At 43.8% G+C, this 26903-nt stretch overlaps 1 protein-coding gene across 2 annotated transcripts in view; it reads right to left on the reverse strand.

Moving 5' to 3' along the window:
• Positions 1 to 26903, reverse strand: part of LOC143738803 (uncharacterized) — a 43012-nt gene that overhangs the window by 6247 nt on the left and 9862 nt on the right. For both annotated transcript variants that reach the window (XM_077230899.1, XM_077230901.1), the window contains exons 5-12: positions 19110 to 19197; positions 18926 to 19032; positions 18709 to 18779; positions 18343 to 18480; positions 17687 to 17782; positions 17292 to 17420; positions 15935 to 16078; positions 1110 to 1185 (exon numbers count right to left, since the gene is read on the reverse strand). In XM_077230899.1, the coding sequence (XP_077087014.1) occupies positions 1120 to 1185; positions 15935 to 16078; positions 17292 to 17420; positions 17687 to 17782; positions 18343 to 18480; positions 18709 to 18779; positions 18926 to 19032; positions 19110 to 19197 (839 nt within the window). In that variant the 3' untranslated portion in view covers positions 1110 to 1119. The remainder of the gene's footprint in view (positions 1 to 1109; positions 1186 to 15934; positions 16079 to 17291; positions 17421 to 17686; positions 17783 to 18342; positions 18481 to 18708; positions 18780 to 18925; positions 19033 to 19109; positions 19198 to 26903) is intronic.

Consider the following 26903-nt stretch of genomic DNA (forward strand, 5'->3'; position numbering starts at 1 on the left):
TATCTGTATGGCGGCGGGCTGGGCCTCGCCGTCTACATTTATAAGGTTCTATAACCTAGAAGTTCCCGCCTTACAGGCCAAGCTGCTGTCGGTCTAGAATTCAGTACTATCTGTCCCGCTGCGCCGGCGCAGAATGCTGAGTTTTGATTGAGTATCGCTCACTGATCGATGGAACAGCTCCATGGGTGTTGAATAGCCCGTATTTTTGCCCAGTTCAGGCTGAACGCGTTCACCCTGTCTGCGGGATATACTGTTGACATAACTAGCTCCTATGGGATGCTATTTCGTGGGGAATGATGCTGGTAGCCTCTCTTCTCCGACTCTCTGTGAGTCTACGGTGATTATGCACTATATGAGCCCCGGGCTACTGCCCTTGGGACTTTGGTGTCGGATCCCAGTACGCACGGCGTCTTACATTGTGTTCCCCATAGCGTAAGATATTACGCAGTACGAGAGATACTCTCGTAAGAGAACGTACTCGGTTACTAACGTAACCTCGGTTCTCTCTAGAGAGGGAACGAGTACTGCGTATCTTGCCGTGCATACAACAGCGCTGGTTCGCTTCAGCGTTGAAAACCAGTTTGTATCAGCCTGTCGAGCGTATTTATAGGCCAAGGCCACGCCTATTCTGGCGGGACACGACGAAATGGGCGCGAAGCACCCCCATTGGATGTCACGTCACGCAGGGCCTCTCTCGATAGGCTTGCTGCTGTTGCCGCAGGGCAGCCAATAGGCGCGCGAGCCGTCTTGCCTATGTCTGCACGCTGCCGCACAGCGTTTTACATTAATCAAAATTAAAGGATAATTTTTGGCTTCAATATCTCGTGGAAAAGAGGTTTTCCCCATAGCGTAAGATATTACGCAGTACTCGTTCCCTCTCTAGAGAGAACCGAGGTTACGTTAGTAACCGAGTACGTTTTCTATTTGATCTCTCAGAAATTACAAGAAAACCTAAACTTATTAATCAGAGATATCCACTAACATTTGGTCATGTATTGTATTGATCAAATCTTTCAAATTGACGTAGTTTAGGTCATTCTCTTTTTACATTTACCCTTCAGATTGTTAATGTATTTCTGGTTTGTAAATTAGTAACACTGAATAGATACCTGACTCGTTTTAACTTTTTTTGTACAGAAGAAAGTAGGCCTGATTACACTGGAAGGGATTTTTTAAATCATCGATCTGGAAAGGCAAAAGAGAAACATAAAACACATTACAACACACCACAAGAACATTCATATTTCAGCCATAAATAACTGCACATAAAGATCAGGATTCTACAGAGTCATACAGAAGGGACATAATGGTGGAAAAAATATGAGATGGGAGAAAAAAATATATTCGGTTTACTCGCATTGAGTCTATGTTTGACGAATATGGGGAAACTCCTTTTCCTCCGAATACAAAAGCCTTATTGGTTCATGTCTGTGCTTTTGACAGAACAAATGCCAGCCACCAACAAAAACCTGGTCAAAAGTCAATGGCTCAATTGTTTTTGTTTAGATTTGTCCGACGCTTTTATGACAAAGCAACTTACATTTCATTTTTTTTCAAGGTACACACTTACATTATTTTCAGTTCTTGCTTTCCCTGGGAACCGAACCCATGACCTTAGCTTTGCAAGCACCAACGCACTACCGTTTGAGCTACAGGAAAGCTTAAGTTATGCTGTTGTTATTTAAAGAGAGCGTTAGTAATGTGCGCCTACAAGCTTATTACACACACAGGGTCTTTGCATGCCATGGCGTTCCTCTTTGCATGCCATGGCGTTCCTCTTTGCATGCCATGGCGTTCCTCTTTGCATGCCATGGCGTTGCTCCAGGTCCACCAGGCCCAGGCACTCATGAACATGCACGAGGGTAGTTCGGTAGTGCAGCAGCACACAAACATGCCAAGTATTAAAAATAAAAGGATTACAATGTAAAAGATTAATATTTTATACATAAAGATATGAAAGCTTTAGCGTAAAGTTCTGGCAGAAAGACTCAATGTTACGACACTCATTACTTCTGGTCTATCCAACCACTATCTAATACCTAGAGTATAAAAGATTGTTACTTACACATGTTTGAGTTTGCAGATGATGACACAAACATTCAGTTCACAGAAACTAACGCCGGCGTTCACTCACCCGCATCTCGATTGCAACCATAACGACACACAATTATATAGTGTGTTTGCACCTACGTCACGATTTGGTCAGTTACGCGGATGCGCGGCCATATTGGAGATACTCGGATGTAAACAACAGCATGGATTGCACTGTTTATGTACTACTGAACACATTGTTACACTAATTTATGATGTCTAAACTATGGAAAAAAACACATGGAAGCTGCGAAATCATATAGAGAAGGACTTAGTAAGCAGGAAAGAGCGCGGGATTTTGACTAAGTAAAGTTAATATGTGGTAAAGATCCGAGCGAGCGCTTCTCTAGCCCTTACCGCTATTCTTCCTTCTATTTCTTATCCCGACATAGGCTCCGTTCAGATTGTCAGTCAAAAAAAAGCACATTAAATCCGTTTCAAGCTACATCCATATGTGGTTTGAAATCCTATTCTGAAATCCTATTTGAAATAGTTTGTGACTTTCTCATGCCACGTAAAATGTAAAAGTCAAACGTTGTTATAGGGAACATGCTGAAAGTCGCTGCCGAAACAAGGCTGTGTTGTTACAAAGTGCCGGACAAGCAGAAAATTATTATTTTTGAAACATATTTTGAAACCAGCGCAGAAAAAAGCTGTGCATACAGTTCTGCAGCTCGAGACGCAGGAGTCCAGCGCGGCGGATACACATTTACATGTTAAGACAACATCTTTATAGCAAATGCAAACCCCTCCATCAACGCAACATCATTGCTGCATAACATTTACATTTAGCTGACGCTTTTATTCAAAGCGACTTATATGTCAGAGGTCGCACGCCTCTGGAGCAACTAGGGGTTAAGTGTCTTGCTCAGGGACACATTGGTGTCTCACAGTGGATTCGAACCCAGGTCTCTCACACCAAAGGCATGTGTCTTATCCACTGCGCCATCACCACCCCCGAGTTGTGTGCATGAACACACAACTCGGATCTGAACAGTTGCGATACACAGTGTGGACATCATTTTAGTAACTATGGCTACATTCACACTGTCGGTCCAAAATCTGATTATCTTTGAATCCAATTGGAATCTGATCTAATGCTGTGCCTCTCTCAACCACAAATGCCTTCTTTCATCCGTTTTTTGCACTCTTCTCTTTAAGTTTTTTCAGTCAGTACAACACAAAATGTTTTTTCCAGGTGCGACCGATTAGTACAGACCAAAACACGACCATTTTTCAGCAGCAATAATCAGCCAAATATGCAAGTCCGTTCAGTTCAGTGGCATTGTTTACGTTCAGTGCCTCCAAAATGGCCGACTTCCGGGTTGATGACGTGTAGTGAAAGCCCTCTATAGCTGATTTTGATCTCACCAACTCTGGTGGCACGCCATAGCGAAAGCGAGACCTGTGTGTAGGAAACCAGTGCGTGGCGGTTCTAAAAAACAGCCATTTCATGAGAGACGATCTCCTCATACTGGTTTTCAAGTTCAAGTTCCAAGCTTTGGAAGGTGCTAAGTTCCACCAGCCAGTGTTAACATGTCTCCTCTACTATGATCAAACTTCATTCAAGGTAAGGATTTAACTTAACATTTTATTGATCATCATATAATTTCAAGATCAAAGACCGCAATAGAAGAGAGAGCGGTAACAGAACTGGTAAGATCATTATATCTACCAGAAAGACTCGGAAGATATGATGATGTAACAAAGCATTCATTTATTGACAGCCCAGCAAGCAATGTGTAAGTAGGCCTACCGATCTTTTATACAGCGAGTATAAGGACATGATTGGATAGATATGAAGGTAATAAGTGACGTAGTAATTAAGTCTTCCTGGCAGAACTAATGCTAAAGCTTTCATTTTCTTTACTTTTAATGAAGATGATTTTGTGTTAAGCATCTGCGACTTATTTTCACTTTGATTTGCGATCGTTTGCATGTTGGCTTGATGAATAATGCTCAGCTGCTCATCTGCGGTTATGCGTGTTTCAGTAACGCCGTCATATCTGCATGATACATAGCCTATAACACGTTTATTTTTAGCATTGTTGGGAGGAGTAACATTTACATATGTGGTTTCAATCAACCAGATGCAATTAGACTTGTCCAGTTTCGTCTGGAATGCGGCCCAGAGAATCTCCTGAAATGGTTTGAGCTATCGGATTTAAATCCGTCTCAAATGCATTTCGGAGAAAAAAAAAGAAAAAGGAAAAAACCCCATTGCTGATCCCAGAATGCAACCTAACATACTGTAATGCTTTAAACAGTAGGGCCGGATAGCTTGCCTGAATGGTAGTAGCAAAGATTCACGTAAATGAAAGCTTTATCATAAGTTCTGCTTGGAAGACTCAATTGTTACGTCACTTATTAGCTTCTAATCTATCCAATCATGTTCTAATACTTGTGGTATAAAAGATTGGTACTTACACGTGTCTGAGTTCGCAGATGCTGACGCTTTCATTCCCCTCCATCCTCCCCACCACTACTAGGATCCCTTCCCATATCTCCCAGCGAGTCGACTGCGCCCCTGCCTTCGTCTTCAGGCACCAAATGCAGAGTCCGGAACCTCGGATTGCGAGCTACGGACGGGGCCTACGCCAAAGAACTTTATATCATAATATTGCTTTATGTTTTACTCCCTGACCGAGGGAACACTCGGCACGGACTCACTGGCACACAGCTGGCCCCGGGGCCTCCTCAAATATGTGGTTCCCCCAGTGAGCTTACTTGCGGAGACTCTGTGCAAAGTCAGGGAGGACCAGGAGCAGGTCCTTCTGGTGGCTCCCTATTGGCCCACCCGGACTTTGTTCTCAGAACTCATGCTCCTTGTGACAGTCCCTCCCTGGCCCATTCCTCCGAGGAAGGATCTTCTGACTCAGAGACGGGGCACCCTATAGCACCCGCGTCCAGACCTCTGGAAACTCCATGTCTGGTCCCTGGATGGGCAACTATTTCAACTTAATAAAACCATTTAGAAATCATTTGGATGGTTTAATAACCTGTTCTGGTGAGAATGTGACTTTCCCCGCTCCCCCCGACGTTCCCAGGCGGAAAACCAACCTTGCAACATCTTGTAAATAGTCTCGTGAGAAGCGAGAACGAGCAAGAAACACAAACTGCTTTATGGCAATTCGACATTAACACACAATATGATGTATTACCCACCTCGGTAGACATGGCTCCACATGATTAAGTTGGCCGGCTCCGATAATAACAAATGCACATGAGCAGTGGTAGAAAGAGGGAGGAGGGGCCGCAAGTGAGTTTTTTTTAAAGACGGTGTTGTGAAATATACGCCCCACCGCTGTAGGGGGAGCTCGTTGAGAAAACATGCGACAACAAAAGTGAAAATCAGCGAAGAAATAGCTAGAGTTGCCGAGTTCCCCTTTGAACACAATCACTTCTGCACAGGCGCCGTCCACGAGACATGTGTACGCCCTCAAGTGGTAAGAAGACTGTAAGTACATTGAAAGTGCACGTACTGTAAAATGAAGTGTTACCTAAAAAGCGCTATATAAATAAAGGTGACTTGACTTGACTCTTCTCGCAGAGAAGATCCCCGAAAAAGTTTGATAGGGTCTGTGCTTTCCTTCTTGCAGCAAGGGTTGGAGTGAAGGCTGTCTGCGTACGTAGAGAGACCGACTGATAGGGAACATCTCGGTTACATGTGGTACTGTAACCCTTGTTCTTTGTTAAGCACTTTGGTCAACGTCAGTTATTTTTAAATGTGCTATACAAATAAAATTGTATTGTGTTGTTTTGTATTGTTCCCTGAAGGAGGGAACAGAGACGTATGTCCCGTCGCCACATCTGCTGCCGGGGCGGACAGCTTATCAGACTTGGCTCCTCAGCAAAAAACTGAAGTGCAATCGCACCAGCTGCTCGTTATATACCGGCGCTGCGCGGCTGAACAGCTGATGCAAATTATTGCACGCCAATGTGCATTGGCTTGTTTAGTTTCACTAGAAGATTGGGTAACACTTTATTTTGATGGTCCCTTTTGAACATTCTGTTAACTACAAGTAACTTTGCAACTACATGTCAACTAACTCTCATTAGAGTATTAGTGTACAGTCTGCTTCATATCTGCAAACTCTTTATTGTGATGGTCCTCCACCAGACACTCGACTGACTATAAGTAACTTTGCAACTACATGTCAACTTATGCTAACCCTAACCCTACCAGTCTACTAATACTCTACTAATACTCTAATGAGAGTTAGTAGACATGAAGGTGCAATTTTACTTATAGACAACAGAATGTGTTAAAGGGACCATCAAAATAAAGTGAAACCGAAGATTGGCCTCTCTAGCGAGATTCCTATTAGTCGGTCACGACGTACGCCTCTGTAACCGAGATGTTCCTTATCAGTCGGTCTCTCAACGTACGTAGACAGCCTTCGCTCCAACCCTTGCTGCAAGAAGGAAAGCACAGACCCTATCGAACATCTTCGCGGGTCTTCTCTGCGAGAAGAGTCAAGTCAAGTCACCTTTATACATTCCCAATCGCAAAGAAGATCTCGATTTATACCTAGCGATGATTGCAGACTTTAACCTAACACATGGGGGGCACATTATTTTATGAATATCACAGATCATTTCTGCAAATCTGATTAAAAAAAATAAAAAATAGCACGAAATTGGTGAGCATATGTGACATAACATTCTAAACAGGCATGCAAAATTTGATGGAGATTAGACCATAGGTGGCGCTACAATTACATATATTTTCTATGGTAAATTGCCTGTATTGGCGTAAATGGTCTTTTCCATCTATGATAACAGTGGTTATAAAACTTTATACTAATATAAAACTTAATGTCTTCTTACGCTTGTGTGCTTAAAGGCATTAACCGCTTGAACCCCAATCGAATGCTGCTCGCAGCTTTAATTCTGTTTGGTTTTGGGGTGAAATGGGAAATCTTTCTTCACAGCATAGCTCTGACCGCACACTGATAAGATGGCCCTATGAAACAAATCCTTTCGCAAATCTGCTCAGGGGATTGGTTCTTATCAGTGGATCTGAAGGAAGCATAATTTCATCTCCAAATAGCTCCCCATCACAGACCGTTCTTGAGATTCATGTTTCAGAGGATGGCGTACCACTCTACAGTCCTACCATTCTTCTGAGGCAAAGGCAGGTTCGCGTCCTGAATTACCTTGATGATTGGCTGCTCCTAGCCCAATTGAAAGAGGAACTGTGTGCGCACAGGTCTCTGCTCCTCAGACATCTAGAAAGTCTGTGGTTTAGAATCAACTTGAGCAAGAGCTCGCTGTCCCCCAGCCAATGCATTGTCTTCCTGGGGGCAGTAATCAACTCATCCAAAATGCGGCTGGATTTCGCAGGATCGCTTCCTGAAAATTCAGCAGTTAGCGACAAAACCAAAATGTTGAAATTTTCACGAGAAACTTCGAAATATATATTTTTCGTCCCAGCTCATATTTTTTACAACGCCATGTCTCTTTAGGGGCTCCGTAGGATTCTGCTTTGTTCCTAAGATCATAATGTCCAAAGATAATATTAGACAAAATTAAATCTATCACAATCAAATTATAACTAATCAGTTGCAAGAACTGGGACTACATCACTGTTTATATGCGATTGGCCAGATTTTTTGATGACAACAAAAGTGTGTATGTCATAGTGTCAGTTTGTAATGGCATACTAGGCCTACTATTCATACTACTTCTGTCTTCCCTATATGGTAGAAATAAGAAGTGTGGTAGTATGCAATTGTGTTTATTCTGACACGTCCAGTCCTGCTAAATTCTCAGTAATCCACATTTTTTTTTATAACCGTACAATTTTCTTTTCATAATGTTAAAGGGATTCGACTAGTGCCAACAGAGCAGAACACACGACAATAATAAGGGCCACAAACACTCAATGACATCATGTATGTCACGACCTTTTGAGTTCTGTTCTGTCATTGGTTGTCATTGTCATGTGGTTTCTCTTGTCCTTCTATTAAAGTCCTCCTGTTTGCCATTCTCCTTGGTCGAGTCTTAGTCATGTTCTAGGTTTTTGTTCATAGTCAAGTCAAGTTTAGATTCAAGTCAAGTTCACGTTTATGATTTTTTTCATGTTCTGGATGAGTTTGGATGCCTGTAAATAAAACTACACTTAGGTTCTACAGTCATGTTACAGTCATTTTGTCACGGTGTGGCTTCATGTCTTGTTCCTGTCTGTCCTGTGTTTCCCTTGTCTTGTGTGAACTTTAGTTATTTCCTGTTCTGTGTCATGTTTTGTAGTCCTTTGTAGTTTTTCTAGTTTATAAGTATCCCCAGGTGTTTCTGATTAACCAGGCCCTCTTGTTATCTTGTTTAGCTCGTTTACCCCTGTATTTAAGCCCTGTGTTTCAGCCCTGTCTTTGTGAGTTGTTAATGTTGTAATGGTTGCTGTTTCTGTGTTCCTGGTCTGAGTTTCTTTTGTTTGTTTTATCAATAAATGTGCTTGCAATTGGATTCACTGCTCGCTTCATTCTTCCTATGTCACGATCGTTACAGAACAACTCACCATGATTTCCGTTACACGAGAGTAGATGTTAAAACTTCATGCTGATTTGTACTCGGCTTTCGCCAAGATAATCACCAACTAAGACGTAGCTTTACAGTAACCTATGCTTCTCCATCCATTTACGCTTCTTTCCATCTAGTGACGTGAATCTTCTGTCTGGTGTTAATACAGTGTATTGCGCGTCAGCACACACAACGGCTGCAACCACAGTGCGGTCCCCCATAACAACCCTCTGGATTGAGCGGAGTAGGGAACATCTCTAGGGTCTTCAAGTGGGCACCTTCCGTCCTCAGTGTTTCGTCGACTAGCCCACGACACCTCAAGAGGGCTCGACAGTGACTCTGGCGTCCCAGAGTCACCCCCCTCCGTCCCCCACTCAACTCAGCCCAGCTTACTGACCTCTACTTCCCTCTTGCTGTTGAGACCTAACCACAATCTCACAATCTCTCCGCAACCCAACCATACGCGCCAACCCGTTTGACTAAGGCTGTCGAGCCCCACTGGTGCGTTAATATGCAGTTTCAGTGGCAACGGTTCCGTATGGCATACCACCTACCACAAAACACAATATCTGCCCAACCACCCGTCATTCACGCAATATACACAGGAACGTAATGACTGTAAATACTATACAACCTATTCAAATAAACCAACAGTTGCTGCTGAGACCTAACCACAATCTCACCGCAACCCAACCATACGCGCCAACCCGTTTGACTAAGGCTGTCGAGCCCCACTGGTGCGTTAATATGCAGTTTCAGTGGCAACGGTTCCGTATGGCATACCACCTACCACAAAACACAATATCTGCCCAACCACCCGTCATTCACGCAATATATACAGGAACGTAATGACTGTAAATACTATACAACCTATACAAATAAACCAACAGTTGCTGCTGAGACCTAACCACAATCTCACAATCTCTCCGCAACCCAACCATACGCGCCAACCCGTTTGACTAAGGCTGTCGAGCCCCACTGGTGCGTTAATATGCAGTTTCAGTGGCAACGGTTCCGTATGGCATACCACCTACCGCAAAACACAATATCTGCCCAACCACCCGTCATTCACGCAATATACACAGGAACGTAATGACTGTAAATACTATACAACCTATACACATAAACCAACAGACCTTTCAAGTTTTCAAGAATTCTACGAAACCGTAGCATGGCGGCCTGTACACAGCCAGCTAGAATCTTTCCGTCTCAACCACAGCCAGTTGCTGCTCATTTCTGCTGCTTCAGATAATTTCTTTACTGTACGACGCAACTCTTGGCCACTGAATCCGACGTCTCTGAGGAACCGGGTTGTAGAGTGTGCCACAAAACCACGACAACCCACTTCCACTGGATAAACCTGGACTCTCCATCCTCGCTGTTCTGCTTCAGTGGCCAGATGAGCATACCGCAGTTTCTTCCTCTCATATGCCTCATCTACCGCATCCTCCCATGGCACTGTTAACTCTATCAGTTGAACAATGCGTGCTGATCCAGACCACAAAACAATATCTGGCCGTAGGTTAGTGGTGGCAATCTCAGGTGGAAAAATAAGCCGTTGATCAAGATCAACCAGCATCTTCCAGTCCCTAGCAGCTTCCAGTTGTCCTGGGCGAGAATTGGTGTTAGCACCTTTTCTTGGTGGTTGCTCGCCTGGGCGGAGGAATATTGTCTTCTGCGTGTAATGTTTTGCTAGAACAGGCGGCAATTTATTGGTCATACTACGCTTGCCTTCCAATGCTATAGCCAAACATCGCAATACTTGGTCATGGCACCAAGTAAACCGACCCTGGCTAAGAGCCACCTTACATCCTGTCAAAATGTGCCTTAATGTGGCAGGTGATGAACACAAAGGACAAGATGGATCCTCTCCTACCCAGAGGTTTAGGTTCTGCGGTGATGGGAGAACATCATATGTTGACCTAATAAGGAAACTGATCCTACTCTCTTCCATTGACCAAAGGTCTTGCCAGCCCATTTTGCGTTGTTCCACACTCTCCCATCTCATCCACTCTCCCTGCTTGGCCTGGGAAATGGCCTTTATACATCTCATCCTCTCCTCCTGCTTTCGCACCTCGTTGACTACCAGCTTCCTCCTTTGGGCTGGGCCTGCCTTGTGCCATTTAGGAGGAACTAAACTGAGCCCAAAACCCCCTCTTCCATGCTGTACCTGTCCCACGATATCCCCAATTTGAAGGTCAGCCTTTGCCTCTACTACAGATTTCTTTGCTGACCACTTTCTACCAGTTTTTACCACAGGGGCTGTCTCCCTTACGCATTTGTCACGTGACTCTGCTAAAGTCATTTCCAGTCTGACCTTGGCACACTTAAACTCCTCGGTTAAAGCAGAGACTGGCAGCTGCAATACTCCTTTACTATAAAGTCCCACTCTGCTGAGGCAGCGTGGAACTCCCAACCATTTCCTGATGTATGAACTTATTAACGCTTCCAGCTTATCCACTGTTGTCAAAGAAACCTCATACACAGTCAGTGGCCACAGCAACCTTGGCAGTAGACCAAACTGAAAGCACCAGAGTTTCAGTTTGCCTTGTAGAGCACAGCTGGTTATGCTCTTCAACCCTTCCACTGCTTGTCGTCTAACTTTTCCCACTCGAACTGTGTCCTTTAGATCCCCATCGTACCATCTCCCTAGACTCTTCACTGGCTTCTGAGAAACTGTTGGTATTGCCTCACCATTAATGAAGAATGTTTTATCTACTACCTTGCCTTTAATTATGGAGATGCTCCTTGATTTAGAGGGCTTAAATTGCATTCGTGCCCATTCAATATTATCTGTTAACTTCCCCAATAACCGATTAGTGCAGGCTACCGTTGTAGTCATGGTTGTCATGTCATCCATGTATGCTCTGATTGGTGGTAGTCGCATCCCAGAAGCCAAGCGCTCTCCTCCTACTACCCATTTTGATGCCCTAATGATTACTTCCATTGCCATGGTAAAAGCCAGTGGAGAAATGGTGCATCCTGCCATTATTCCAACCTCTCAGCATTGCCATGTAGTGCTGAATTCTGGAGTTGAGAAACTAAATTGCAAATCTCCAAAATAGGCTTTCACTAAATTTGTTATCGACATCGGTACCCTGAAAAAATCAAATGATGCCCAAAGAAGCTCATGTGGCACTGAACCATATGCATTAGCCAAATCCAGGAATGTCACGTGGAGCTCCTTCCTCTCCTTTTTAGCTGATTGAATTCGTTGCCAGATAACACTGATGTGTTCTAAGCATCCTGAGAATCCTGGAATGCCCGCTTTTTGAACTGAAGTGTCAATGAAGCCATTCTTTAATAGGTAGGTTGACAATCTCTGAGCAATAATGCTGAAGAAAATCTTTCCTTCGACGTTTAATAGTGAAATAGGGCGAAACTGACTGATGCTTGTAGCATCTTTTTCTTTGGGTATAAAGACTCCCCCTGCTCTGCGCCATGCTCTAGGTACAACCTGCTTTTCCCAAGCCACTTTTATCAATTTCCACAGAATTCGTAGAACTCCTGAAGCACTCTTGTACACTCTGTACGGAACTCCATTAGGCCCTGGAGATGATGAAGCCCTTGCCTTTCTCACAACCTGCTCTATCTCTTTCCACTTAGGTGCACAGACCTCCATTTGGTATTCTGGTGGATTGACAGGTGGGATGTCTGACGGAATAGACTTATGCCTTTTTGCATCTGTATGTGTTTCCTCCAAATATCTCTCTAGCTCAACCCAAATATGAATCCAGCAGCACGGATCTCGCCTGATCTACACAACCTAGACCGGGAGTTCGCTGGACAGATCGCGGCCTTGGCCCTGGAAAGCCTTGATCTATTCCAGTATACGTGGGGATATGTTCCTCTTGCTGCCTCCTGCTCCCTGGATGACGAGGCAATTAAAGTCTGTTACCGGCTGGGGGCTAAGGAGGTTAACCCGAGGGAACTCCCCAATCTCTCCGGTCTGGGCTGGAGAGAGGCGCTTTCCAGATGTTTGGAGAGCTTCATCCCGTGTCACGCCAGGCCTTTACCGCTGGTCCCTGTTCCGGTGGTCCCAGTTCCGGTGGTCCCGAATCCGGTGGTCCGGAGACGGAGGAGGAGGAGAAAAATGGCCTCCTCAACGACGTGTCCGGTGGCTCCTAAGCCAAAGACCGTCCAGCCAGAGACTGTCCAGCCAGAGATCGTCCAGCCAGAGCTTCACGTCAGCCACGTCCAGCCAGAGCCAGTCTTCGAGCAAGAGCCAGAGCCAGTCTTCGAGCAAGAGCCAGAGCCAGTCTTCGAGCAAGAGCCAGAGCCAGTCTTCGAGCAAGAGCCAGAGCCAGTCTTCGAGCAAGAGCCAGAGCCAGTCTTCGAGCAAGAGCCTGAGCCCGTCGCCTGTTCGCCAGAACCGGAGCATATCACCTGCCCGCCAGAGACTGAACACGCCGCACTTGAGTCTGTCCTGGAAGACACAGCGCTTATTGTGGTGTCCATGGCTGTTTTGTGTGTGTGGGCAGCACACACATCAGCGACAGCCCATGAACCCAGCCCAGAGTTTCCTTCGCCGCTGGTCCCGTCCAGCCCAGAGTTTCCTTCGCCGCTGGTCCCGTCCAGCCCAGAGTTTCCTTCACCGCTGGTCCCGTCGAGCCCAGAGTTTCCGTTACCACTGGTCCTGCCCAGCACAAAGCCCTCTGCCCTGCTGATAACGCCCAGCCCAGAGCCCGTTGATCCTGCGCCAGAGCCCGCCGATCCAGAGACTGTTCAAGTCACGTCTGCCGATCCAGAGACTGTTCAAGTCACGTCTGCCGATCCAGAGACTGTTCAAGTCACGTCTGCCCATCCAGACACTGTTCAAGTCACGTCTGCCCATCCAGAGACTGTTCAAGTCACGTCTGCCGATCCAGAGACTGTTCAAGTCACGTCTGCCGATCCAGAGACTGTTCAAGTCACGTCTGCCGATCCAGAGACTGTTCAAGTCACGTCTGCCGATCCAGAGACTGTTCAAGTCACGTCTGCCGATCCAGAGACTGTTCAAGTCACGTCTGCCGATCCAGAGACTGTTCAAGTCACGTCTGCCGATCCAGAGACTGTTCAAGTCACGTCTGCCGATCCAGAGACTGTTCAAGTCACGTCTGCCGATCCAGAGACTGTTCAAGTCACGTCTGCCGAGCCAGTGTCTACGGACAAGATGGCCGCCTCCGAGTCAGAGTCTGTTCCTGTTCCCGAGCCAGAGTCTGTGTTGTCTGTTCCCAAGCCAGTGAGTGTGTTGTCTGTTCCCGAGCCAGTGAGTGTGTTGTCTGTTCCCGAGCCAGTGAGTGTGTTGTCTGTTCCCGAGCCAGTGTGTGTGTTGTCTGTTCCCGAACCAGTGTGTTTGTTGTCTGTTCCCGAGCCAGTGTGTTTGTTGTCTGTTCCCGAGCCAGTGTGTGTGTTGTCTGTTCCCGTGCCAGAGCCAGTGTGTTTGTTGTCTGTTCCCGAGCCAGTGTGTTTGTTGTCTGTTCCCGAGCCAGTGTGTGTGTTGTCTGTTCCCGAGCCAGAGCCAGTGTGTGTGTTGTCCGTTCCCGAGCCAGTGTGTGTGTTTTCTGTTCCCGAGCCAGTGTGTGTGTTGTCTGTTCCCGAGCCAGTGTGTGTGTTGTCTGTTCCCGAGCCAGTGTGTGTGTTGTCTGTTCCCGAGCCAGTGTGTGTGTTGTCTGTTCCCGAGCCAGTGTGTGTGTTGGCTGTTCCCGAGCCAGTGTGTGTGTTGGCTGTTCCCGAGCCAGTGTGTGTGTTGGCTGTTCCCGAGCCGGTGTCGGCTGTTCCCGAGCCGGTGTCTGCTGTTCCCGAGCCGGTGTCTGCTGTTCCCGAGCCGGTGTCTGCTGTTCCCGAGCCGGTGTCTGCTGTTCCCGAGCCGGTGTCTGCTGTTCCCGAGCCGGTGTCTGCTGTTCCCGAGCCGGTGTCTGCTCTTCCCGAGCCGGTGTCTGCTGTTTCCGAGCCGGTGTCTGCTGTTCCTGAGCCGGGATCGCCCGAAGGGCCTTCTCCGCCGTGGCCGCCCGAGGGGTCTTCACCGCCGTGGCCGCCCGAGGGGTCTTCACCGCCGTGGCCGCCCGAGGGGTCTTCACCGCCGTGGCCCCCCGAGCCGGTGTCTGCTGTTCCCGAGCCGGTGTCTGCTGTTCCTGAGCCGGGATCGCCTGAAGGGCCTTCTCCGCCGTGGCCGCCCGAGGGGTCTTCACCGCAGTGGCCGCCCGAGGGGTCTTCACCGCCGTGGCCGCCCGAGGGGTCTTCACCGCCGTGGCCGCCCGAAGGGTCTTCTACGCCCTGGCCGCCCGAAGGGTCTTCACCGCCCTGGCCGCCCGAGGGGTCGTCTCCGCCCTGGCCGTCCAAGGGGTCGTCTCTGCCCTGGTCGCCCGATGGACTGTCACCGCCCTGGCCGCCTGCGCGGCCTGCTCCACCCTGGCCGCCGCCTGCGCGTCCTGCTCCGCCCACGTCCCATGGCCCATGCCCGCCATTGCAAGGCCCTGGTCCTGTTCCCTGCTCGGACCTGGCCCTCCATCCCTGCCCCAAGACCGCCTCCACTTCACCACCCTCCTGAGATTTTTTTTGTTTGTTTTTTACGGGCGTCGGGAGCCGCCCATAGGGGGAGGGCTATGTCACGGTGTGGCTTCATGTCTTGTTCCTGTCTGTCCTGTGTTTCCCTTGTCTTGTGTGAACTTTAGTTATTTCCTGTTCTGTGTCATGTTTTGTAGTCCTTTGTAGTTTTTCTAGTTTATAAGTATCCCCAGGTGTTTCTGATTAACCAGGCCCTCTTGTTATCTTGTTTAGCTCGTTTACCCCTGTATTTAAGCCCTGTGTTTCAGCCCTGTCTTTGTGAGTTGTTAATGTTGTAATGGTTGCTGTTTCTGTGTTCCTGGTCTGAGTTTCTTTTGTTTGTTTTATCAATAAATGTGCTTGCAATTGGATTCACTGCTCGCTTCATTCTTCCTATGTCACGATCGTTACACATTTTACCATGCGGGTCTTTACTCTGATTTGGTAACCTGTCAGTTGATAGACCCCATTGACTTCCATAGTAGGAAAGAAAATACTATGGAAGTCAATGCGGTCCATCAACTGTCTGGTTACCGACATTCTTCAAAATATCTTCTTTTGTGTTCAGCAGAAGAAAGAAATTCATACAGGTTTGAAACAACTTGAGGGTGAGCATTGATGACGTTATATTCATTTTTAAGTGAACTATTCCTTTAACTGTGGTAAATAAAATAAACATCAAGTATGATTAACAAATACTGTTGTTCAAGTTAACAAATTGCAACTTCTTGTAAAGTATTACCAAAATACATATTGAAAATCAGGACTCATTTTTAGACAAATATCAAAAACCGTTCACCTTGTTTACAGAGCTGTCATTAAACCGATACCAACGATGATCCTCAAATGACTTGATGACAGCATAATAATGTCCACCAAGGAAGGATCCAGAATGTTTCACTATTGCATACAAATCATACTTGTGTTGAGCTCCACTCTTATCCTGAAGAAACACAGAATGACACTTATTTGTTGCTTTCGCTCATTCGCCTTATGAAACATGAGCAGAATGACTTTTTGTGTACATCATTTTTAAAGTTGTTGTGATGTAAAGACATAATTAACTAATTAAAAAGTTAACAAACAATTGAATAAGTGAATGTGACCATAATGAATAACACAGGTTAGTAAAACATAGAGTTTTTCTTTTTTAAACATATCCACCAATCAGCCACAACAGTAAAACCGCCTGCCTAATATTGTGCTGGTCCCCCTCATGCTCGCCACAGAAAAGTTACTGGTTCATGTTTTGAACACTTTTTACAACATACTATATAATGTACAGTCCTTAACAAAAGGAGCTTTAGATTTTTACATAAAGATCAGTTGTTTTGTATTCTGTTTCTTTTATTTCAGGGCTAAACAATGGCCTGTGGGCCAAGTCTGAATGATTTTTGTGTTTGAAGGCTTTTCCAAAGATTTTTTGAGGACATTTTCAATAAAACATTAACATCTAAACCTCAGTTAATTCTCAATAAGAACTTCTGTAGACGTGTGAGAGAAATAAAGTCAATCTGGTTAGTAATAAGTGAAGCTGGTAATGCTGTTTGTGCAGTTGTTTAATCATTATTTCTTCTATATTCAGTTGATTACATCTAAGTCTGTTGCTGGAAGTCAGTTGTAGTTCTTGTGTTTCTCCTTTTTTTGTGTGTTTTTGTTGTTTCTCTTTCCTTCAGTGATTCTGTTTGTTATCAGCAAGTGTTCATCAGTGTCTGAATTCACGCATTTTGTTTTCATTCCCTTTATTGGGTTGGACTGTAATAAACTGATGGGGAATAGTGGATGATGGTATAGGGTGTGATTTCAGACAAAGTCTCTGAGTGTTGACTTTCAGCCTTTTAATATACATTATGTTGCTATATTGCCTAGACATTGCTTCCTACAACATATTACTGTTTTAATATTACTGACGGTATGTTACTGTCATAATTTGGCTGTTTTTTACAGCAAGGTTTTACAGTATACTGTATGTACGGTATGAGTGCATTCGCTCGTGAAAAATTTTAGATCATGTTTTCTTTAGGTTTTCAGTTAATTATCCTTTAAACTGAACAGCTGACATACTGAAGACATGATTTATGGCCTGACATACACGTTTTCTTTTCATTTTTAATAGCATTTTTTACCCCCTTATATAATTTACAAATTCAACATACTTTCACTGATAACTGGAACTGAATTTCCACTGTAGACTTGTTTTTCTTGTAAATCATGGTGGAATAATCCAGTTGAAATCTCTCCAGCTGCACAACCAGGACTGGAGGAAGTTTATGTAAACTACACTTCTGAAAAATAATTAATAAAAAACAGCTTATTACAATTGTATGTTTAAGTAATTAGCCATCCTCAATTATAAAAGCATCATCTGTGTGATTGGTTCTGCTGTACAAAAATATATAGGCAAATAATTTAAATTCTATATTCTATTGCTTATTACAATGCAATACATGTAGGGGGAAAATAAATGTGATGTCCAAGTCAGTGTGAAGTATAACATTTCATACATTAAGCTAAAAAATAAAATGATACCCATTTACAAGTTAAAACTCACGATTTCCGTGTCCACCCGCTCTTTGCAAGTTGGACATTTCACTTGGTCGTCCTCACATGTCTTGATTGGTTCAAAATATGAGTCAAAACAGCTTTGCTGAAATACAATAAACAGTGCCAGTTTTAATTTATTTTTTTTATATAAAGATTTATTTTTTACTAGAATCCAAATATTAAAGGATGAATGTAAACTTTTAATTGGATATCTGATTCTTGACACTGTTGAATGTAATATGTCTGAATAAATATTATATCAACAAGTTCCTTAATATGTCGGGCAGTGGCGTTTGTAGAAGTTTAGGAGTGACGTGAGTGTCACCGCTCTGAATATATTTTTTGATATTCAGCAATATTATTGATCTGCTGCATTGACACCATTATATGAGAACTGAACTGAGTTGGACGATGACATCACTGTTTTCTCCAGAGCAGCTGTGTAGATGAATTAACTTAATCAATAACTTTTTTTTTTTTACAAAATAAATGAACCATCACTGAACTTAATGTTAAGATAGACTATGATGCTATTTTCTTCTAGATCTGCAGAGACAAACTTTGTTGCATTATTTTCCTGTTATCTCTGTAAAGCTGCTTTGAAACACTCTGTATTGTAAAAAGCGCTATATAAATAAAGGTGACTTGACTGAAAATGCTTACCATGTTTATGGTAGAATCCATGCCATATGTTTCCATACAGATGGGAATAATGTAAAAGGATTCATGATGTGTCACAAGTGGGTGCTCCTTCCCTGGATTTTTACATATGGTGTTGTGCTCCAACTCTCCCTGGAATACCTGAAAAAATGTTTGTGGAAACTGACATTAATCTGTGCTTATCTTTTGCAGAGCATGTTTTAAATGGATTTTTAACGAAAATATGTATTTCACCATTTCATCCATAACAATAGACATATCTATAGATTTACAGTGTCCCCTATTTTTCAACATCAGCCCAGTTATATCAAACACAATCTAGCCCAAAAACTATCAATACAAATGTAATAATTTGTAGTGTCTGATCACCTTAGACATCTCTGGATTCACCATGTTCAGTATCTTCTGAAAAAATTCTGCTGCATCCTGCTGCTCATAAACTGATGAAATAATATTCACACTTTTAGATAATTACATAATAGAATAGCACTATTATTTTTTTCAGTGTCAACACTAAATTCACCATTGAATATGATCACATTTTCATTTAACAATTTTATGTGTGAATGACAAATACAAACCCTACCATTAACGTTAAGTACATCTGTGATTCTCTCAGTGGTGGCAACGCTTTTCTTTCTAGACTTTAAATCCGTAAACAACTGTGCAATATGAAAATCATTTGTCTTGACCCTGTAAAACAGATTTGTTATAACTTGAAATTTTATTCAGCAGCATTAATGATCTCCAATACAATAAAAAAATCTCACCTTTCCACAGTATTTCTGAAATCTTCTGTCATGAAAAGTATCTGCAGCACCGAGTTCAGATAGCATGTGGCCCCCTGATTTCTTAATCCTTCAAAATCAATTTAACAAAGTGATTTGATATTAATATACTTTTAAATGGAAGCATGAAATTAGTTATATCAGAGTTAACATATACAGTAGGTGTATGGATGTTTGATTTACAGAGTAGGAGACACAATGACTTAGTGTAGCAAAGTGTCTGTTTCAAAATATAACAGAGAATTCTGCTTGAAATGTTAAGGTTTAAAAAAACAACAACCCAGAAATAAATAAAAATTATACAATATCACCCAAGAGAACAAAGAAAGGCAAAGGAAAAATTCAAAGATAATGCATACTAAATGTGAAATTCAAATTAAACATACACAATTAATATCAATTTATATAGTATTGTAAGGTAGAGACCGAATGTCTAAAAGTAGCAAAATGCTGAGCAACCGGACTTTTAAAATAGTCCAACGATGTTCTGAAATGTGGGTTTTTAAAGATCTACTAGCCACAGGGGCAGCGCAACATGTAAATTACATTAGCCGTTTTGCACGAAAATGTGCCTCATACTGAACAGTTTTGCAGTATGAGTAGGTTTAAATGTTTGAGTTTTGTAAGGGAAAATTCTTTGTCTGAAGTAAAACGCCTTCTATGTCCCTTGCCAACGGAGAGTATTGAATATAACAATTTACTCAATGTTCAAAGGTCTTCGGCCTTTTTACAAGACACTCACGTTGAGACATATTCGAAAAGCGATTCTCAGCTGACTGAATCCATTACTCCTTATATGCTCTTTCTCTAAACCGGTCTGATAAAATACAGTAGATGCTTGATGTTGAAAATCATCCTCTTTACTACAAATACGACATATGCGACTGAATTGAGAAATAGGTAAAGAACATTTTAATGAGTCAGGATGGTAAGATGTACCATGCAACAATGTGTTGCGATCAGCAGGTTTTCGAGACAAGCTTGTCTCAAGACCAGATACAGGCTTGATAACGAACACATCTAAAAAGTTCATTTTTTCTTGATGGAATTCAATGGTGAATTTCAGTGCACTGCAAGTAACAAATAAATCATTTGAAGTAACAAATAATAATCCTTATATTTTTCTCTAGTGTAGTGTACTGAAGTGTTCCTTTTTAATGATTTATCGTTATAGGACGCCTGCATTTTTGTAAAGTAAAAATTATTATTAGTCTATTGTAATTATTATTTTATGCAGCCCTACAAGTAAATGCTTACAAGGCACAACAAACCTGGTGTTCAGTATATATCTTTTTTTCTTCTAAATCTAAATTTTCTTCCCAAAATCGCACAGCCCAGTAGTTTCTCTTGATATCAGCATGTTCAAAGTTGTTGTTTTTATTTACAGGGACCAGAATCTACTGATGAGTCCTGCTGACTTCAACATTCGTCTGTACATGAACATGGTCAAATGAAAAATCAAACACCTTAGAAATGACAGGTATGTACTATGTTTCAGGAATAGCACAAAGGTGTGTGACTGTTCAAGTCTCTGTCTTTAGATCAGTGTGTTCAATAATGTTCTTTTTTGTCCTTTGCTATGTATCTTTGGATTATGTTGTGTTGTAAATAATTTTTTATTATGAGGAGCCCCTCCTCATTCTTTGATCTAGTTCCCTCACAGTCCCACCTGATAGGGCCATTAGGGGAGGGTCTTTGTCTTCCCAGGTGTGAAACACATCAATATTCATTATGATTCACGCATCCTCACATAGAGCTTGCTTACACAAATAATGTCTTACAAATTTTAAATCAACATATAGTTTTATCTGAATGAGTAGGCAGGAGGATTTTCACATAGTTTTGAAGTAAATATTCTAGGCTACATGATACAATTTTCAAAAGTCTTGTGAAGAAATAATCATTATCAGTTTCATTACCTTATTTCAGTGATCTTTTTTTCACAAACCACACATAAACGTAATTTTCTCAAAACTACAAACTTTTACATACATGCTACTGACATATTATTGTAGCAGAGTTTGTGCTGAATACAGTGTAATCAGCCATGGAAATATTACAAGTAACTGAAATAAGCACAAATTGACAGAGCATGTCAGAAAACCTCCAGGGCCCAGAAAACACCTCAGACCCCAGAGGGTTAAATAACAACGTGAACCGACAACGGACTGAACAGAAAAGGAAGTATATCTACACATGGTAAATGAGGATAATGAACAGGAACAGCTGGACTAATCAGACACCATGGCAACTAATGACAACGAATTCAGACGATACAGAAAATGAACTAAACTGAACATATACGTGACACTTGTCAGTTTCCCTCTAATGTCTGACATGAAATAATAAAAAGAATAGATCTCTTGGCAAAATGACTTGTTTTGCTTCCACAATTCAACCACAATAGGGGAAAAGCTTAATTTTCAAGTCAACACTATAGCATCTGGAAAACCAAAATTTTCCATTTTAAAAATATCTAAATTATGTCATATGCTCTCAATGAAAAATGCAGAACAATTGGTTCATGCGTTCATGACATCAAGGCTAGATTATTGTTATGCTCTACTGGGTGGTTGCCCTGCACGCATAATTAACAAACTAGAGCTAGTTCAAAATGCTGCCGCTAGAGTTCTTACCAGAACCAGGAAGTATGACCATATTAGCCCGGTTCTGTTAACACTGCATTGGCTCCCTATTAAACATCGTATACATTTTAAAATATTGCTGATTACTTACAAAACACTAAATGGGTTAGCTTCCTAGTACTTGAGCGAGCTCTTAACACATTATTGTCCTTCAGATCTATTGCAATATCAAATTCTGGCCAGTTGATAATACCTAGAATATCAAAATCAACTACAGGCGGTATCCTTTTCCTATTTATGACCCAAACTCTGGAATAGTCTTCCTAGCCTGGTTGGGAAGAAGGTCCTTCGCACAGACCCTATGGCCAGCTTCAGCTCTATACTGGTGTGATGAATTGATCAAAATTCAGCAAAAGGAACTAGATGAATATTTGAATGCTACCGATCACAATCTGAATTCTGACTTCTGATGCAGCCTGAATCATAATGACACCGTATTCATTCGTTGGCCAGAGGAGAACTGGCCCCACACCTGAATCTTCTTTCTCCCAAGGTTTTTTTCTCCATTCTGTCATTGATGGAGTTTGGGTTCCTTGCCACTGTTGCCTCTGGCTTGATTACTTGGGGACTCTTAATATTCCTGTCACGGGTTGAGGTAATGGTTGACGTATATGGAATATGGGCTTTATTAAAATAAAAGTAAAACGAGCAGAAACAGAAACTGGCCTATGGGGGAAAACACTACAGGCTAGACTTGATTAGGCAGGAAACATACACGATAGGAATCATCAGGCATGGTAACAACAGCATGCGACGATGTGACAACGATCTGGCAAGGGGAACATAAGCAAACAAGGCAGGTAACGAGGGAGGACAGGTGTGAAAACTGAACCAATAATCAGATAACAAGATGGGCGGGGTCAGACAACAGACATGACAGCACATGGCACAGGGAAGCATAACAAGACAAGCCACATGCTCACATCAAACATGAAATCACACTCAAGCAAATGACCAGCAATAACCAATCGCTAGCCATGAGCTTACAAAGAATGAGACATGAACACATAGTAGGGAGGTTGAGCCCAAAAAATAGGCCTTTGACTTCAAGTCATGATGCAGAGGTCTCCTTTGGTATGGAAGTACCTTAGGGTCATACAAATCAATTTATCCTAAGACACAAGTGAGATCACACTTTGTATCAGAAATAAACATGTTTTTTTCAAATATGGCCGCCAATGCGCCGAAATACTCTAGAGCCCATATATTTGCTTCTGTTATCGCTATAATGACAAATTTGGTGTCAAAGTGTACATTTTTGGGGTCAAGGAATCCAATAAAATTGGTTTCAAGTTTAAAAAAATAATAATTTTCCCCATACCATGACAATTGGGGGTAAATATGCACATTTCACATAAAAATTGTCATCAGGGTGACTTTACTTATCTTTTCGTTCAAAAACTTTAATTTTGTATTTAAGCAGTGCAGCTACTTATGTACATTACATTTGTCCTAAGTAGCATGAGATTTCGACCAGTCAGGAGTAGCCTATAGCATATCAGTTCCTGCAACAACACATCCCATCTGCACCAGGGGCTGTGACAGCTGTTGAAGGTCAGAGGTGACAGGTTAACACTTTGAGGTTCGTATGACTTTCTCATTAAATAGAAAAATGTTTTTAATGTTAGATAACTAATAAATAGCTAGCTAGTTGACTATGGAAAAAAAAACTTAGAGGGAAAAACTCTTTTCTCAAGAATACTGAAGCCAAAAATTATCCTTATAATTTTTATTAATTTAAAACACACTTGCTGCAGCTAGCAGACCTAGGCGAGGCAGCTCGCGTGCCTATTGGATGCTATGCGGCAACTGCTGCAACCTATCGAGGCACTGCACGTGACGTAAGCACCAATGAGTGGGCGTGTGGGCGAATGGGCGTGGCTTATGTCTATATAATATAATGATAATAATTATGCCTATATATATGCTCCTTGGTTTTCATCGACTGAAGTGAAACCAGATGGTAGCACAAGCATGGCAGGGTTACGCAACACTCATTCCCTCTTAAAGAGAGAACCGAGGTTACGTTAGTAACCGTGACGTTCTCTTACGAGAGTACTCTCATGTTGCGTAAGCTAGCTTACGCTACGGGAATCCAATTTAAAACGCTGTGCGTGCTAAATCTGCCACAACACTGACCCAAGGGCGAGCGCCATGAGTTCATATGATATGGGGATATAAAAATGGGCAGCTAGACCTTTAGATCGGCCGCCAAACGAAACAAATAGCTGTCCTGACCGTCTGAAAGCAGCCGAACGTTCCACGTAAATTCGAAGGGCCCTAACCAGGCAAAGGAGATTCACGTCAGACTCGCTGTCAGATCCAAAGAGAGAATGTCAGATTGAAGAGTACGAGTACGAGTACCAGTCGGTCGCCTTCCAAGGTTTCAGAGCTGCGACACATTTCTGATTGACCCTGGGGCGAAACAGATCGGAGGCCCAAGCTCGAGACGGCACTCATGCTTTCAGCCACCACTGCAGTGGGCGCATGCGAAGCAGACCCAGATGGAGTACTGATGATGATGAGGCCATGAGGCCCAGCATTTACTGAAATCTCTTGAGCGGGACTATAGTGCCGCAATGTTCAGTATGCGCTCTGGCGATAGTCGCGCTGTCATTGACAGTGAGTTCAGCTCTGTGCCCAGAAAGGATATTTCCTGGCTGGGGGACAGCGAGCTCTTCACCCAATTGACTGTGAGACCAAGATTCTCGAGGTGTTTGAGTAATATGGTCCTGTGTTCTATGAGCTCTGAATGAGATCGAGCTAGAATCAGCCAATTGTCCAAATAGTTCAAAGCTTGTATGCCCTGAAGTTTCAGGGGCGCGAGAGCAGCGTCCATGCACATCATAATATACAGGATGCCAGGGACAGGACGAACGGTAGGACTGTGTATTGATATGCCTGGCCCTCGAAGGCGAATCTCAAAAATCGCCTGTGACGAGAGAATGTCAGACTTGCTGTCAGATCCACAGAGATTTGTGCTCTGAAAGGAGTGGCAAGTATTTTGGGGACATAATCATGTCTTGGTTTGAGGATGACCTTGGAGTCATTAGGCCCTAACTCAGAAAGTGCGTGTAAGTCACCCACCAGCTTGACTGAGGCGATAGCCACCAGAAAGGCTGTTTTCAATGAGAGATACTTAAGGTCCACAGACTGTAGAGGTTCGAAAGGGGCACCCTTCATGGCCTCCAGGGCCAAGGAAAGGTCCGAGGGGGGGCGAGGAGGGTTCATCCTTCTAGCTCCCCTGAGGTAGCGGACTACAAGGTCGTTCCTACCCAGTGACTGGCCATGCGAATGTTTGACAAACGCAGCAATATACCTTGACCATGGATGGGGATCTACCCTTATCCAAGAGCTCCTGTAGGAAGGAGAGAACCTCTGACACCCCACAATCTTGTGGATCCAGGTTGCGAGCTGAGCACCAACCTGAGAACACTGACCACTTGGAAGCACAAAGCCGTCTAGTAGAGGGCGCTCTAGCTTGCCTAATCGTGTTTAACACTCCGTCGGGGAGACTGACGGGTACCCGTTGATGGCCCACACATGCAGAGCCCAAAGCTCGGGTCGTGGGTGCCAAATCGTACCCCTGGCCTATGAGAGGAGATCTTTCCTCAATGGGACAGGCCACGGAGGCAAGCTCTGAAGCTGCATCAGCTCCGGAAACCAAACTTGGTTCAGCCAGATCGGAGCTACTAGAAGTACACAGGAACCGTTCTCCCTTATACGCTTATTTACCTGTGGTAAAAGCATGATCAGAGGGAAAGCATAGAGAGGGCGGCTGGGCCAGTGATGGGCCAGCGCGTCCTTGTTCTTTGTGAAGATTATTGGACACGAAGCGTTGTCTTGAGACGCAAAGAGGTAGACTTCTGCTGTGCCAAAGGTGTCCCACAACAGCTGAACTGTCTGAGGGTGGAGGGACCATTCCCCTTTGGGAACGTTGTCCCTGGACAGCCTGTCTGGACACACATGGCCTGGCACATGCGCCGCTCTCAGCGAGAGTACGTTGCGCTGAACCCATACAAGGATGCGTTCTGCCAGTGCATGAAGGTTCCGTGATCTCAGACTGCCCTGGCGATTTATGTAGGAAACCACCGACATGTTGTCCGTGCGGACAAGGACATGGTGGCCCTTTAGAAGGGGAAGGAAGAACCGCAAGGCATTCTCGACCGCCTTCATCTCTAGAGAGTTTATGTCCAAGCTCTTTTCTTGGCTTGACCACAGGCCAAAAGTCGGTCTGCCCTCATAGAGGGTGCCCCAGCCGAATTGGAGGCGTCTGTCGAAACCACTATCAGTTTAGAGATTACTCCCAGGTTTACACCTGTATGATACCAGTCGCCTTCCAGGGCTCCAGAGCTGTGACACAGCTCTGAGTTACCTTGAGACGTAAACAACCGGATACCCATGCTCGACGCAGGACCCGCGTCTTCAGCCAGTGCTGTGAAGGGCGCATGCGAAGCAGACCTAAACGAAGAAATTATTAAGTTGTGAATGGACTGTGTGTTTGGCATGCGTTTTTTAATAAAAAATTGCATACTTCACCTCCAATTGTCATGTTAAGGACAACATTATTGTTTTTTAGTCTTGTGTAGCAATGTTCAGGGAAGAAGGAGGTGGGAACCGGCGAACAATCAATATATACTTTATTTCAAATAAAATAAACAAACTAAAATACTGCCAGCAGCCCCTCGCGGACGACTGCTGGCTTACCCAAAATAAACTAACGGCCAGCAGCCCCTCGCGGACGACTGCTGGCTAAAATAAAACACAAAAACCTAACACAACTAAAACACAGGCCTGTTCCTCTCTCGATCATCAACGTCGTCGCTCCCCCTTTATGCTTCCGCTCCTCCGTGAGAGATGCGAGACCGGTGTGCTTCACAGGTGCTGCTCATTAGCAATCGCACCACCGGCCTCGCGCCGTTCTCTCACGTCCCTCGGCCGTCCTGTTCGCCACATCTTGGAACCTATTTTATTGGACTCCATGACCGCAAAAATGTACCCGTTGATACCAAATTTGTCATTATAGCTATAACAGAAGCAAAGATATGGGCCTCTCAAGTATGGTCGGTGGTCATTTTTAAAAAATGTGCGTATATAAGATACAAAATGTGATCTCACTTGTGTCTTAGGA

This window comes from Siphateles boraxobius, unplaced genomic scaffold (genome assembly GCF_051911475.1).
Source record: "Siphateles boraxobius isolate OS27281-9 unplaced genomic scaffold, OSU_SipBor_1 153, whole genome shotgun sequence".
Lineage (NCBI taxonomy): Eukaryota > Metazoa > Chordata > Actinopteri > Cypriniformes > Leuciscidae > Siphateles > Siphateles boraxobius.